The sequence below is a fragment of the Protopterus annectens genome, chromosome 7.part0, assembly GCF_019279795.1.
Source record: "Protopterus annectens isolate FY-2018-M chromosome 7.part0, PAN1.0, whole genome shotgun sequence".
Taxonomy (NCBI): domain Eukaryota; kingdom Metazoa; phylum Chordata; order Ceratodontiformes; family Protopteridae; genus Protopterus; species Protopterus annectens.
In genome coordinates, this window is record NC_056739.1 from 712,399,829 (window position 1) to 712,412,516 (window position 12,688).

At 33.9% G+C, this 12,688-nt stretch overlaps 1 protein-coding gene across 1 annotated transcript in view; it reads right to left on the bottom strand.

Moving 5' to 3' along the window:
• The window catches only part of LOC122806647 (paired amphipathic helix protein Sin3a-like), a 1,669,103-nt gene that overhangs the window by 1,058,249 nt on the left and 598,166 nt on the right, over nt 1-12,688 (bottom strand). Inside the window, exon 9 of the mRNA XM_044077237.1 lies at nt 835-996. Coding sequence (XP_043933172.1) covers nt 835-996 — 162 coding nt within the window. The remainder of the gene's footprint in view (nt 1-834; nt 997-12,688) is intronic.

Genomic DNA, 12,688 nt, shown 5'->3' on the forward strand with positions numbered 1-12,688 from the left:
TGTTTTGACTACTGCAGCCCTGGTCTTTTCAGTGAAAACATTAGCAAAGATCAAGAAAAGGATCTAGGCGTTCTGAACACACCTGAAATTGGACAACCAGAAGCAGGGTGAAATGGGCAAGACAGCAGTAGCAGAGGGAATGTGGGATGTACCTGCAGGAAAGGATAGATTCCAGAAGAAAATATGTAATGCCAGTCTACCACTCCTCAGCCAAATCACAGAGTACCGAGTGCAATTCTGTAGGCCATACAAGGAAAGGCAGCAATAGGATGATGAAACAAGTTCAGAGGAAAGGCACAAAGAAGGATGCAAGGGATATGGCCAGAGGCCAGGAGAGCTACAACTACTCTTACCGGAGACCAAAAAAAAAAGTGAGATTGTGATAAGAGTAAATAACATCATGTCAGGGAGCTGTGGAGGAGTCAGACTGAACTTGAAGGACATGGGAGAGAAAAGGGCACAGACAGCAGAGTATAAGGATTAACTACACCCTGGAACTCCAAAAATCCTCCTTTGGAATGAGCAACCAGAATAAATGGTAGTAATTGTTTTCGCACGGGAATTCAAATAAACATTGGATCGATGGTTAAAGGGTAAAATGCTAAGGATGTCAAGAATTAATAATTCTAAATGCTTAAAGGGCAAACTAGTTACGCTTACTGTCTCCATCTGCAATTAAACAGATGTAATTCAACTTTTTGAAAATGTGACTGCCCCAAAACTTTTCTATAAGGATAACATACTGCCAGAATATTTTTAGCACCGAATTGAAAAAAATGGCTCAAGTGTTGCTTCACACTCTTCATAAGTCTGTAAATAAATACACATTCCTACCTTGACAGGTGGAGTTGTGCCAGATCCTGAGTGGCGTCTAATATGGCAGCCATTCTGATGATTGGGTCGCAGTTTGTTGCTGTTTATCTGTGGCTTTTTTACTGTACCACCATGGTCATTTCTCACAGACTCTACCTTTTCAGCTGCTGTCTTATTTATCATCTGAACAAGCAGAAGAAAATACATGATTAAAACCACTTTACTGTAATGTGCTTTGATTCTTCTTCACTCACATGCACTAAAAATGAGTCCTACAAATAACAGTGAAGTATCACATGATCTGCATGAAACCATGCGACTGGTAAGCTACTTTAAAACAGCAAAATTCTGAACCCTTTCTCTTACTTTCACACTTGGGGGTACAGGAACCATCACATGGCACACACTGTGACTTCATACACCAGCACATAAAGACTCAGTTTAGCCCCTCTGCTACTCAGTTTGTGCCTTATGCACTGCATGGGCAAACTGCAAACTGTACATTTACTGACTTGCAAGAAAATCCACCTGCAGAAAGTGGACAGACCTGCTGTTCGAAGAGTGTCAATAGGTAAATGATAGCTCACAGCAGAAGGCCTCTTTATAGATCTACATATTTATTTTTTTAATTTAATGCTATGCACTTTTTACAGGGCTGGGTATTGCCTTCATACTCAAGGGAACCCAAACAGAAAAGCTCTGCTTAACAGATTACACTAAAAATACCACCTCAGGTCTCACCTGAAGAGAGGCTACTAGCCTAGTGGGACTAATTCAACAAAAGCTAACAGAATAAAAATAATGATGCATAAACAAATCACTAATAATAAAACATACTTTCACAATCTATGTATTACTATGGTGTTTATACAATTGTTACAATGCACATACCATTTCATGTAACACACTATAGCATGCCTTACAGATGCTGTGCTATTTCTTTCAGAATAGTGTTTTAAGTACATTTATTTATTCAGTCATTCTTTAATTTATTCAACAATACCTACTTTATAGAAATCAGGATTATTGTGGAAGCTGACGCTTATTTTGGAATGTAGGGGGTAAATGACAGAGAAAGTAATCTAGTATGTAACGCCTGTCCGCTGCAGAACTGCAGGATGCGTGTATACACACACACAGGTCACCTACTATGTTATCTTCAGAAGGTAGTTGGAAACTGAAGTTTCTGGCAAAAAAAAAAAACAAAACATGCAGATATGAAAAGATAATGTTGACTCTACACAGAATATACCACTGTCAGAAAATGAACTAGAAGCAACATTGCTAACCACTTCATCACTGTGCCTGTGGTAAGCAAACATCTCTCATATTTGAAGCTACTTTATAAAGTGCTTTCCCACATTATGCCGTGCAAAAGCACTGAATTCCACCAATTCACAATTTTGAGATATACTACTGTAGATTAACTATGCCCCAGCTAAAAATATTTCTGAAATAGGCCATTCAAACTTTATGACAAAAAGTGAGGAGAAAGGGGATAATTCTTGAACCAGAAGTTGCTCTAATTGTTATTTCCATGTGGAGGACTTCTCAAAAGCCTCCTGGGGGAGATGTGGCAGTTGCAGAGACAATGACAGCAAAGTGTTGCTTTGAAGTTAAAGCAGTTTCCATGTTACAATACTAAGGCCCCTACTGCCTAAACCAGAATAGTTTTTCAAAAGGCCAAGTTTAAAACCACCTTGAAATGACTCTTCAGGACCACTACACATTGGTGAGACACAGTAGCTCCACCTCCAAACAGGTAACCATGCCAAGAAGACACTGTCCTATCACACAGAAAAGGTTCAAGCTTTAGGAGAATTACCAAGTTTACAAAGGCCATCATCCAAAGAGGCTAATGTTGAAATGACTTTCAAGCACCACTCCCAAACTCTTCCGCCACTTAAGGCAAAGTGGACTTGCCAACCCTCCAGAGATGTACATATGAAATCAGACTGTCATGTAGGTAAAAATGAATGGGGAACCCTTTTCCAAGTAGAACACAGAAGTCTACTTTCAAGTCTTGGGTCAGTTTTCATGTCTTTGACAACTGTATTCTGTTACGATCACTTAAAACACAGGCAATGCAGTCTTACCTTTGCAAGCTACTCTTTGGTCAAGAATATGTCACATAGCTTTTCATTCTAATTAGTGTTATAGTTCATAAAAAAGATCAGAGTTAATTTAAATAACTGATGAAAATGATAAATTTTGTACAAATACAGAAAATTTATATAGCAACTTCAGATTCTGTACATCTCCTACGCTATGTCGGCCATACAGTATCAGCTGCAGCTAAAAATATTAATAACAGAGTTCTGTACATGTGACATCTGACCAATCAAAAGTCTTCTAGCACTTTTAGTGTTTGCACACAGTAGTCTGATCTACCTGACTTTGTGAATGTGGTTAAGGGCTGCTATTCTGAAAATAAACACTGATAAAAACTTAAGTATCCCATGCCTATGATAAAGTGCCAGTAAAGAAGCTTCAAAACATGTCAGTATAAGAGAAAGGGGCTGAAATCTACAAGTGACATCAAAGAAGCAATCCACCCACCAATGCTTCCAATGCCACTAAAGATCTTAGCAAGTCAGTATTACCAGTAAAATACCAGTTCCTCTTTACAGCATCCTATTTTCACTAAATTCTTTAGTGAGACAAAAACTTAAAATGTGCTGGACATTTAATAATGCTTTTCTGTCATGGTAACATCACCACAACCTATCAATGCAAAAAAACTATGGCAAGGACATAAAGCAAGCAAAATCTCAGGTACTCTGTAAAATGACTCAGGACTCCAAAACCCAAAGATCCGCTGCCCCATCCCACATATGGGGAATTAAGTTATAATATTGTCATATCCTGGGTAATACTGGCTAGGCTTGTAAACTCTCTTGTGCTATTAGCCTAGTATTCGCCTATGAAAGACAAGTATGGCTTTTTAGTGCCTTGCAGTAGAACTGTCCACTGTAAACCCTGCAGATAAAGGAAAGCCAATGGGACAAGCAACAATGTACTCCATAATATCCAGGAGGTGCAAAAGATCAATTACAATTATTCTCATTTCTAGACAGCCACCCAAGGAGTACATGTATTTAATTTTCTGGAGCCTCTTATGAAGGATGAAGACATAGCTATCGAGATGTACAGAACTGCCTCTGTAAGGAATGAAAGTAAGGAGGATTTTCATCAGTTCATGCTAACCCTAAATAACTGCAGTTAGAAAATCCATCCATCTAATGCTCCAGAGTTGCATTCATCACCTACAGTGACTCCAAGTACAGCTGTCACCACACAGAGTAAGGAAATACCACAACACTGCAGTCTTGTAAGCCTCTGCACCTATGGCCAGCACTATGAAAATGACGGGAGAAAAATCCAAAAGATTCCACTTTGAAGATGTAACTTACCTAAAGCAAATATCAAAAATCTTTCATAAGGCTTCTAGTGATGTGTCAACAGGCATGCATTCAGACATCTACAAGCCTACAGTGTGACTACACAAAAATTCATGTGAAGAGCGATACTGCTCTAATTCCGAAATGGATAGCTCGCTCCCCCCAAAATACCTACTCAGACTACTGAATATTTAGAGGGTCAAAACCTCAACAAACAGCAAAAGAACAACTGGCAGAGCTGAATAATGGCATGGACAGTTTCCCAGTAAATAAGACTGAAGGGGTGGTACAATGGGTTCACTCTCCAGAGGTGAAGTCCTGTGCGTCATCTTTTGTCATGCATCAAAAGACCAGACACTCAAAGACCAAATGAACACCTCTGAGTGGGAATGAAAAATGTGGCAAACATAACTGCAACCTTCCAAAAACGTACCACGGAGCCCTTGTACCAGCAACAACAAGTAGGTAGTCTTAACGAATTTATTTATCACAAACGTTTTCGCCGCACAAAGGTGCAGCTTCCTCAGAGAAAACAAATTAACAATGAGGTAAAAGTGCACCCTTAACAGACTCAGAAGAGCAGCCAAGCCTCAGGCAAAGATTCCTCTTGATCCTTACACCTTGTGCTTGGTGTCCTCAGACAGGTGGCTCCCCTTTTCCAATGGTATCTCAGCAAGGTACAGACAGCTAAGAGAGGCACTGAGCTGAGAGTGACATCAGCGAATGATGTTATTAAAATCTTGACACCTGTTGCAATTATTAGTGTTATGTGAGGTTGAACAACATACACAGGATAAAAACAAGGCAAGATAATCAACTAACTAGATGCAAAACTTGGGAGATAAAATCTAGAAGATTGCAGAAGAAATATCTCATCTTTTACAGATGACTGCACAAGCTAAAAGAAGACAGAAGCAGTTCCCAAGACAACATACTGCTAAAATCTAAAGTATACAATCATATCTGGAGATGTGTACTTGCCGATCCTTTCAATGTTACTTGCTGGAAATGCTCTCTATAAAGTCAGACATTACTTTAATTTACTGCAGAAGGAAAAGTAATGTGCATTTACTGGCAAGATTCAGCTGAACAAGAGCTAACAAATCATGGTGACTCTGAGATGCTTCTTTCCAAAAAAGCACCACTGTCTAAATAAAACAGTCCAAAGTTCTAACTCGTACTATGTTTAACAAATGAATGAGCTCAGGCACACTCAAACTGGTACCCAGGATGCTGACAGGCTATCAGCACAATTTCCTTGCTCGTTTTGAACAAAATCAGTTACCTCATACTACAGAGATTATCTAAAAATATTTGAATGTTTTCCTGTCAAATTATTCCTTGAAAATTTTTTTATTACTTCTCATAATTACAGTATTCTAAATAGATGTTATAACATTCTATATACACTATATACAATTGGCTTGAACAAGTAATAATGTCAAAATAAGACAAATATAAAGAGTAGAAATAAAATTATTTGAACAAACAACTTCAAATAAGTTACACATGAAGAATTAGTCTGAGTCCAGTTCTAATGTCTCAATAAGAACAAGGATTTTCACCCAAGGATTGTTAGTCCATTTTCCAGGAACAATTATCTGTTCTTTGGACTTTGATTTCAAGTAACACAGTTTCTTTCAACAATTTCAAGAATTCTTCAATAGTGAGTTCTTGTACTGACTTCAATTTTCTTGTTATACATTTACTCACCACAGCCAATATGGACCATAATAGACATAAATCCTTTTTACTCATTTCTAAATTATCATTTACATTTAAGAAAATTAGGGATCTGGTTAAAACAAATGCATCTGTAAAAATAGCTTGTAGGAATTTAGGAACTTCTTCGCAATTTTTTTAAAATTTTAATACATTCATAAAACACATGAATCCAATCTGCTTTACAGTTTAATAAACATCTCCAGCTGGTAGTATTTTTTGTTGTTGTAAATTTAGCTAATTTATCTGGTGTGATACATGCTCTGTGTATAAATCTCCAATTATACATTTTCCATACTTGTAAATTAAATGTAGAGTTGTTAGAATATAAGAGATTGGCTTTACTTTCAGCTGTTAAATTAGTTTGAAGTCCTTTAGTTATGTAGTTCCAAAATTTTAGGTTAGTGTTGGTTTTATAGATCATTAAAATTTTATATATTTTTGATGTCAAGTTTGTCCAGTTAAGTTTGTTATATATTACTTCAAACATAAGATTTATGAATTTAGGGCTAGTCTTATAAGAAGAGCTAATTACTATCATATTTAAATCTTGGGCATGTGACAATATGCTTTGAAGTACCAACCAATCAGTGTCTGATATACTAAATGTATTCTGAATTTGTTGGATGTTTAATACTTTTTGATCTTTTATACAATGGTGCCAACAGCTAAAGTTTTTCATCTCCCAGTTTGTTAAAGTATTTTTATGAATTTAATTAAAGAAGTTTTTTGTAAAGCTAAAGGGTATTAATAAATCTAACTATATTTTAATGTCTAAGTTGTAATAGATAAATCTTCTAAATATACTATATAATGTTATTTATGTAATTTAAATTAGTTGGTTTGGTTATATTATATTGAATATTAATCATTAAACCATGCCACAATATATTATTATGTTCTACTGAGATGAGATTTTTAGTTATTCTATTTCATTTAGGAAAATAATAGTATGCAAAGTATGCAAAGTTTTCCATATGGAGGAATAATTACTATCAAACCAATTAATGATAATTTTAAAAATAGAAGCTTTTATATATGTCTCTATGTCTGGAAAGTTGATTCCACCTCTTTCCCATGGTCTGATGTGATGGGAGTATGTTACCCTATTTCTTTTTGGCCACCAAAGGAAGTTTAGAAGGATTTTATTTATTATTTTTAAATATTTTCTTTCTGGAATCATTGATATGGCTTGCACAATGTAGTTTATTTTGGGCAGTAATATCATTCTAATAATTTGCAATCTGTCTTCAAATTTCATATACATTTTATTCCATTTTGTAGTTAATATTTTTATAGTACTTCTTATATAATTATAGTTTTGGCCTAGTGTTGATTATAAACTGTCACTTAGTCTTATTCCTAAATATTTTATCATGGAAACTTGTTCATAGGTTCATAGATTAGTACTAAGCTAACTGCCCTTGCGAGCCATTTTAAGTCTAGCCAATTATCCCTTGTGAAACTCAAACCCTACACCTTGTGTTTGTAAGGCAAACACCTTAACCATTAGGCCACCCTGCCAACCCTGTTTGCCTATTATATGACTTTTGTTTAATAAGGAGTCTCTTTTTTTAATTAAAAGTAGATAATTTGACTTTGTCTTGTTAAAAGAAAGACAAGAGATTAAATAGAATGTATCTACTTGTTTATCTAGTTCTAATAAACATTCCTCTGAAGCATTTAGTGTGAGCAGTATATCGTCAGCAAAGAGCATAATTTATGATTTAAGTTGTCCATATACATCAATACCGTTTATTTTGGGATTGCTACGGATTGATATTGCAAATAATTATATTGCCAGGGCAAATAGTATGGGGGACATTGGGCATCCTTGCTTTGTCTCTCTAGATATTTCAATAGCTTCTGGAGTGAAAGGTCCAAGTTTGACATAAGCAAGATTATCTTTATAAATGTTTTTTATTAATGCAATAAATTTAAGTGGAAAATTAAGCAATTTTAAGGTTTTAAAAAGAAATTCCCATCTAAGGGAGTCAAAAACTTTTTCTATGTCCAAAGTTGCTAATAGTGCTTCCCTATTGTCTCTGTTTAAGAAGTCTATGAGAGTTAATATTCTCTGCATATTATCTTGGGCATGTTTATTATAAATAAATCCAGTTTGGTCTTCATTTATGATTTGAGTTAAAGGTTTCTCGATTCTACTAACTATTATTGACATAAATATTTTGTAGTCATTGCTGAGTATTGAAATTGGTTTATATGAACTACATTGTAAAGGATCTTTTTTTTCATTTTAAGATAGGTGAGATTAAGGAGTATTTCCATGAAGCTGGAATTATGTTTTTCGTTTGTATTTCATTTAATGTTTTATGAAATAAATATATTACTGAGGTTGGAAATATCTTATACACTTCATTAATTATTCCAACAATTCCCGGGTGCTTTATTATTTTTACTTTCCTTAATTTTTTCAGTAATTTCTTTTGGGGAGATTTGTTTTTCAAGATCAAATATTAATTTTTCTGGAATTACCTTTAGATTTGTTGAATTTAACTCAACTGATATTTTAGTAAGGTTAGATTCTTCCCTATAGTGATTAATGTAATGATGTTTAAAGGCATCCAATATATCACTTATGTCTGATACTTTTTTTTTTCCCCTTCATGAATGATGTTTGAGATGTTGTTTTCAGAAGCTTTTCTTTTAACCCTAAATGCTAAGTTATGCATATGTTTGGGAGATACAGCAAATGAGTTAAGATTTACTCTTTCTAATGCTATATTAGTTTTATGGGTTAGAATTTCAGTACATTTTTAATTGTTCAATTGCTTTTTTATTTTTATGAGGAGTTATAGAATCATTTAGATTAAGTTCAGTGATTTGTTTTTGTATGCTATGTAGTTCTGAATCCCAATCTTTTATTTTATTTTTATACCATGATAGGATTTTTCCATTTAAATAAGCTTTCAGGGTATCCCATAAGTTTACAAGAATGTATCCAGGGAATCCAGCAATAAAATAACCAACGATCGAAAAAACAGCTCCCCTGAATGAAACACCACGATCCACAGTATCCAAATCCTTTATTGAGTGAAGTACATAAGCAATAGGTTAAGCGCTTTCATCTACTCAACGTAGATTTCTTCAGAACAACTTACATACTCAATACTATACTTTAAATACTTTCTAAAAGCCCGCCAAAAAAAACTAATTATCTAATTACCTAACCAATCAAGCATTCATTAAAATTTAAAAGCACATAACAACAATCTCATTTTTATCATATAAACTGATGAATAATTATATAATTAAATAAAATTCATTAATATAATACTAAAACCTTCATAAATTTGAATGTGATAAAAATCCTTACTAATAAATATAATATATTCCTATATATTAAATTGATAAAATGTATACATAAAGGACTGACGAACAACATAAATTCATTCATATACCATAGTTTAATTTCTTAATAAAGGTTTGGTGGGAATATACTCATTGATGCCTGGTGGACTGGCTGCATTCAGTCTAATCTGCCATTGAATCTCTTTCTCCCCTAGGATAGATTTGATATCACACCCCCTAGGATTGTTCCTAACCACTTCTAGAATGGCAAATTTGAATCAATTACAGCCCTCACTCTCTACCAGGTGCCTATATAATGCATTATTCTTGTCCTTCTTCTTAATGCAGCATGTATGGTCATATATTCTATTGCGTAACCGTCTGTCAGTTTTCCCAACATAAAAACTAGGACAAGACATACATTTTCCCAGATATATTATATGTTGGGTCTGACAGCTTCCTTTTTTGAAAAATATTTTACTTTTGATGTTATTGTCCAGATGCAGACTGTCAGTCTGTAAAATAAATGAGCATTGATTACAGTGTCCACATGGCTTAGTCCCTGTCACACTTTTATTCCCATCATTATAACGATTATTAGTTTTAACCTCGATCATTCTTTTTAAATTCATCCCTGTTTTGTAGACTAAGGTAGGTTTATCTCCTATTTTATCACTAATCCCTTTGTCACAAGTTAGTATATTCCAGTTGGTCTCCAGAATATTCCTGATTTCTCCCACATGCTGTCCATACTGTAGTATATAGGCCTTATGAGAATTATCTCCTATTTGTTTTTTATTAACCTGATTGTGTGGTGAAAATCCCCTCCCCAATAAGGGTGGATATTTATTTCCCCATTCATTAGTCACATATTCAGTGACATCCTTAACTATTGATGATGGATAGCCCCTTTGACTAAACAATTGGCCAATAAATGTCATTTCTTCAATCATGTCATCCTTTCTGGAAGTCATTCTAGCTGCCCTAATACATTGCCCTTTCAGTATACTTTTTTTCTGCTTATATGGATGGTTACTTGAATATTCCAGATAGGCATTACAGAAACTGGAAAGTAGTTCCATCACTAAAAATGTATGTATCCAAGTAATTGATACTTATCTTTCTAGTATTATGTGTAAATTGTAAATAGGAAGTAGTTCCATTAATATATTCTATAAATCGTATCAGATTTTTCTCCTTTCCTGTCCATAAAATAAATAAATCATTCAAATACCTGACATAATGAGCCATTTGCTCCATCCATGGTGTATATAGGATGTATTCCTCCTCCCAATCTAAGAGAACCATATTTGCATAAATGGGGGCACATGCTGCCCCCATAGCGACCCCTGATATTTGTTTGTAGTACTCTCCCTAAAAAAAAATATAGTTGTTGTCAAGAACCAGGTTCATAAATTCAGATAGGAGGTCTATCTTATCCCATTCTAGTCCACTATGCTTGTTCAGACTGTTAATAAACCTATTCATACCTTCTGTCCTAGGTATACATGAAAATAAATCTTTTATATCAATTGTAAGAAAAAGTAAATCCATATTCCATAATTCATGTTTGAACTTCCCAAGAAATTCCCAAGAATCTTTGATTAAATGTGATATCTTCGGATAAATATGTTTTAACCATTGTTCAACTACCTTATCAAAACGGAAGGTTTTGCTACGACTTTCAGAAATAATAGGTCTAAATAGGGGGTCATGAATGTTTTTGTGCACTTTGGGTATCCCTGTGATAGTTGCTAAAGTGGGGTATTCAACCTTTAAAAAGTTGTATAAATCCTGAGTAATACGTTCATCCAATAAAAACTCTTCCAGATATAAGTCAATCCTTCTATGGGCTATATTAATCTGATTTAGCGAGGAAACCTCATATTGGTCTGATGTATTCAAAATATCAAATATTCTTTGTATACAAGTGTCCATATCAAACAAGACTACACCTCCCCCTTTGTTAGGTGTCATGATTCTGATATTGTAAATATCACAAAGTGTAGTTAAGATAGCCTCGTCAGTAGAACTCCAATTACTTCTACATCTATCTTTCTGTACATGTTTATATAATTCATAAATGTTCTTACTGACTACTTTTTCAAAATTGATAAGAGTATTGTACATGGGGGGGGGGTAAACGTACTTTTCTTCCTCAGACCACTCATATTCGTGGTTCCAGGGTTAGACTCCCGAAAAAATATACCCAGATTGAGCTTCCTCATATATTTTTTTAAACTCAACCAGTGTGTCCACTATGTCAAACTTTCTCCTGGGTATATATGTTATATATAATATATATGGGTATATATTATATTTATTAGTAAGGATTTTTATCACATTCAAATTTATGAAGGTTTTAGTATTATATTAATGAATTTTATTTAATTATATAATTATTCATCAGTTTATATGATAAAAATGAGATTGTTGTTTTGTGCTTTTAAATTTTAATGAATGCTTGATTGGTTAGGTAATTAGATAATTAGTTTTTTTGGCGGGCTTTTAGAAAGTATTTAAAGTGTAGTATTGAGTATGTAAGTTGTTCTGAAGACATCTACATTGAGTAGATGAAAACGCTTAGCCTATTGCTTATGTACTTCGCTCAATAAAGGATTTGGATACTGTGGATCGTGGTGTTTCATTCAGGGGAGATGCTTTTTCGATCGTTGGTTGTTTTATCCCATACGTTTATTATATTAGTTTCATTAGAATAGTTGATATCTAACAAGAATTGTATTTCTGAATCTAGCCATGGTTTGTTTTAATTTTGCAATGTAAGCTGGGATTCTTGACATAAGGACTAATCTCTTAAAATGTGTATGTATTTTAAGAATTAACGAGTTATGATCAGAGAAAGGACATGGGATTATGTGTTTAATTCTTGAGATAAGAATATTTTTGTCAATCCTGGTTTGAGTACCAAATCTATAATCTTGGTGTGAGAATGATAATGAATTACTTTCTTTGTATCTAAATGTGTCAATTAGATTTAGACTTTCACAATATTTAAGAGTTTTTCCTGAGTTACTAATGCATAAGTTTTTTTTTTTGTTGGAAGTCTCTATTATCCAAGATACAACTGAAGTCTCTTCCTAATATCAAGTATCCGTTATATACTCTAGTAATTAAGTCTATACATTTTGTTACTGTTCCTATGCCTATACCTGGGAACCAGTAAACATTTGCTATTGTCCAGATTCTATTTTATTTTACTATTACTATAGACAAAAGTCCTTCTTTATCCTCATATGTAAAAAGGATTTGCAGCATTATAACATTTTTTTCATAGAATACGAGTTCCTCTAGTCTTTTTCTTATATGTGGCATGAGCTAATATTTTGTATTCATTAGGATTCCAATTAAAGGTATCTTCTATTTTGAAATGTGTTTCTTGAAGAAATATCACTTGTATTTTGTTCAATTTCATATATTTTAAT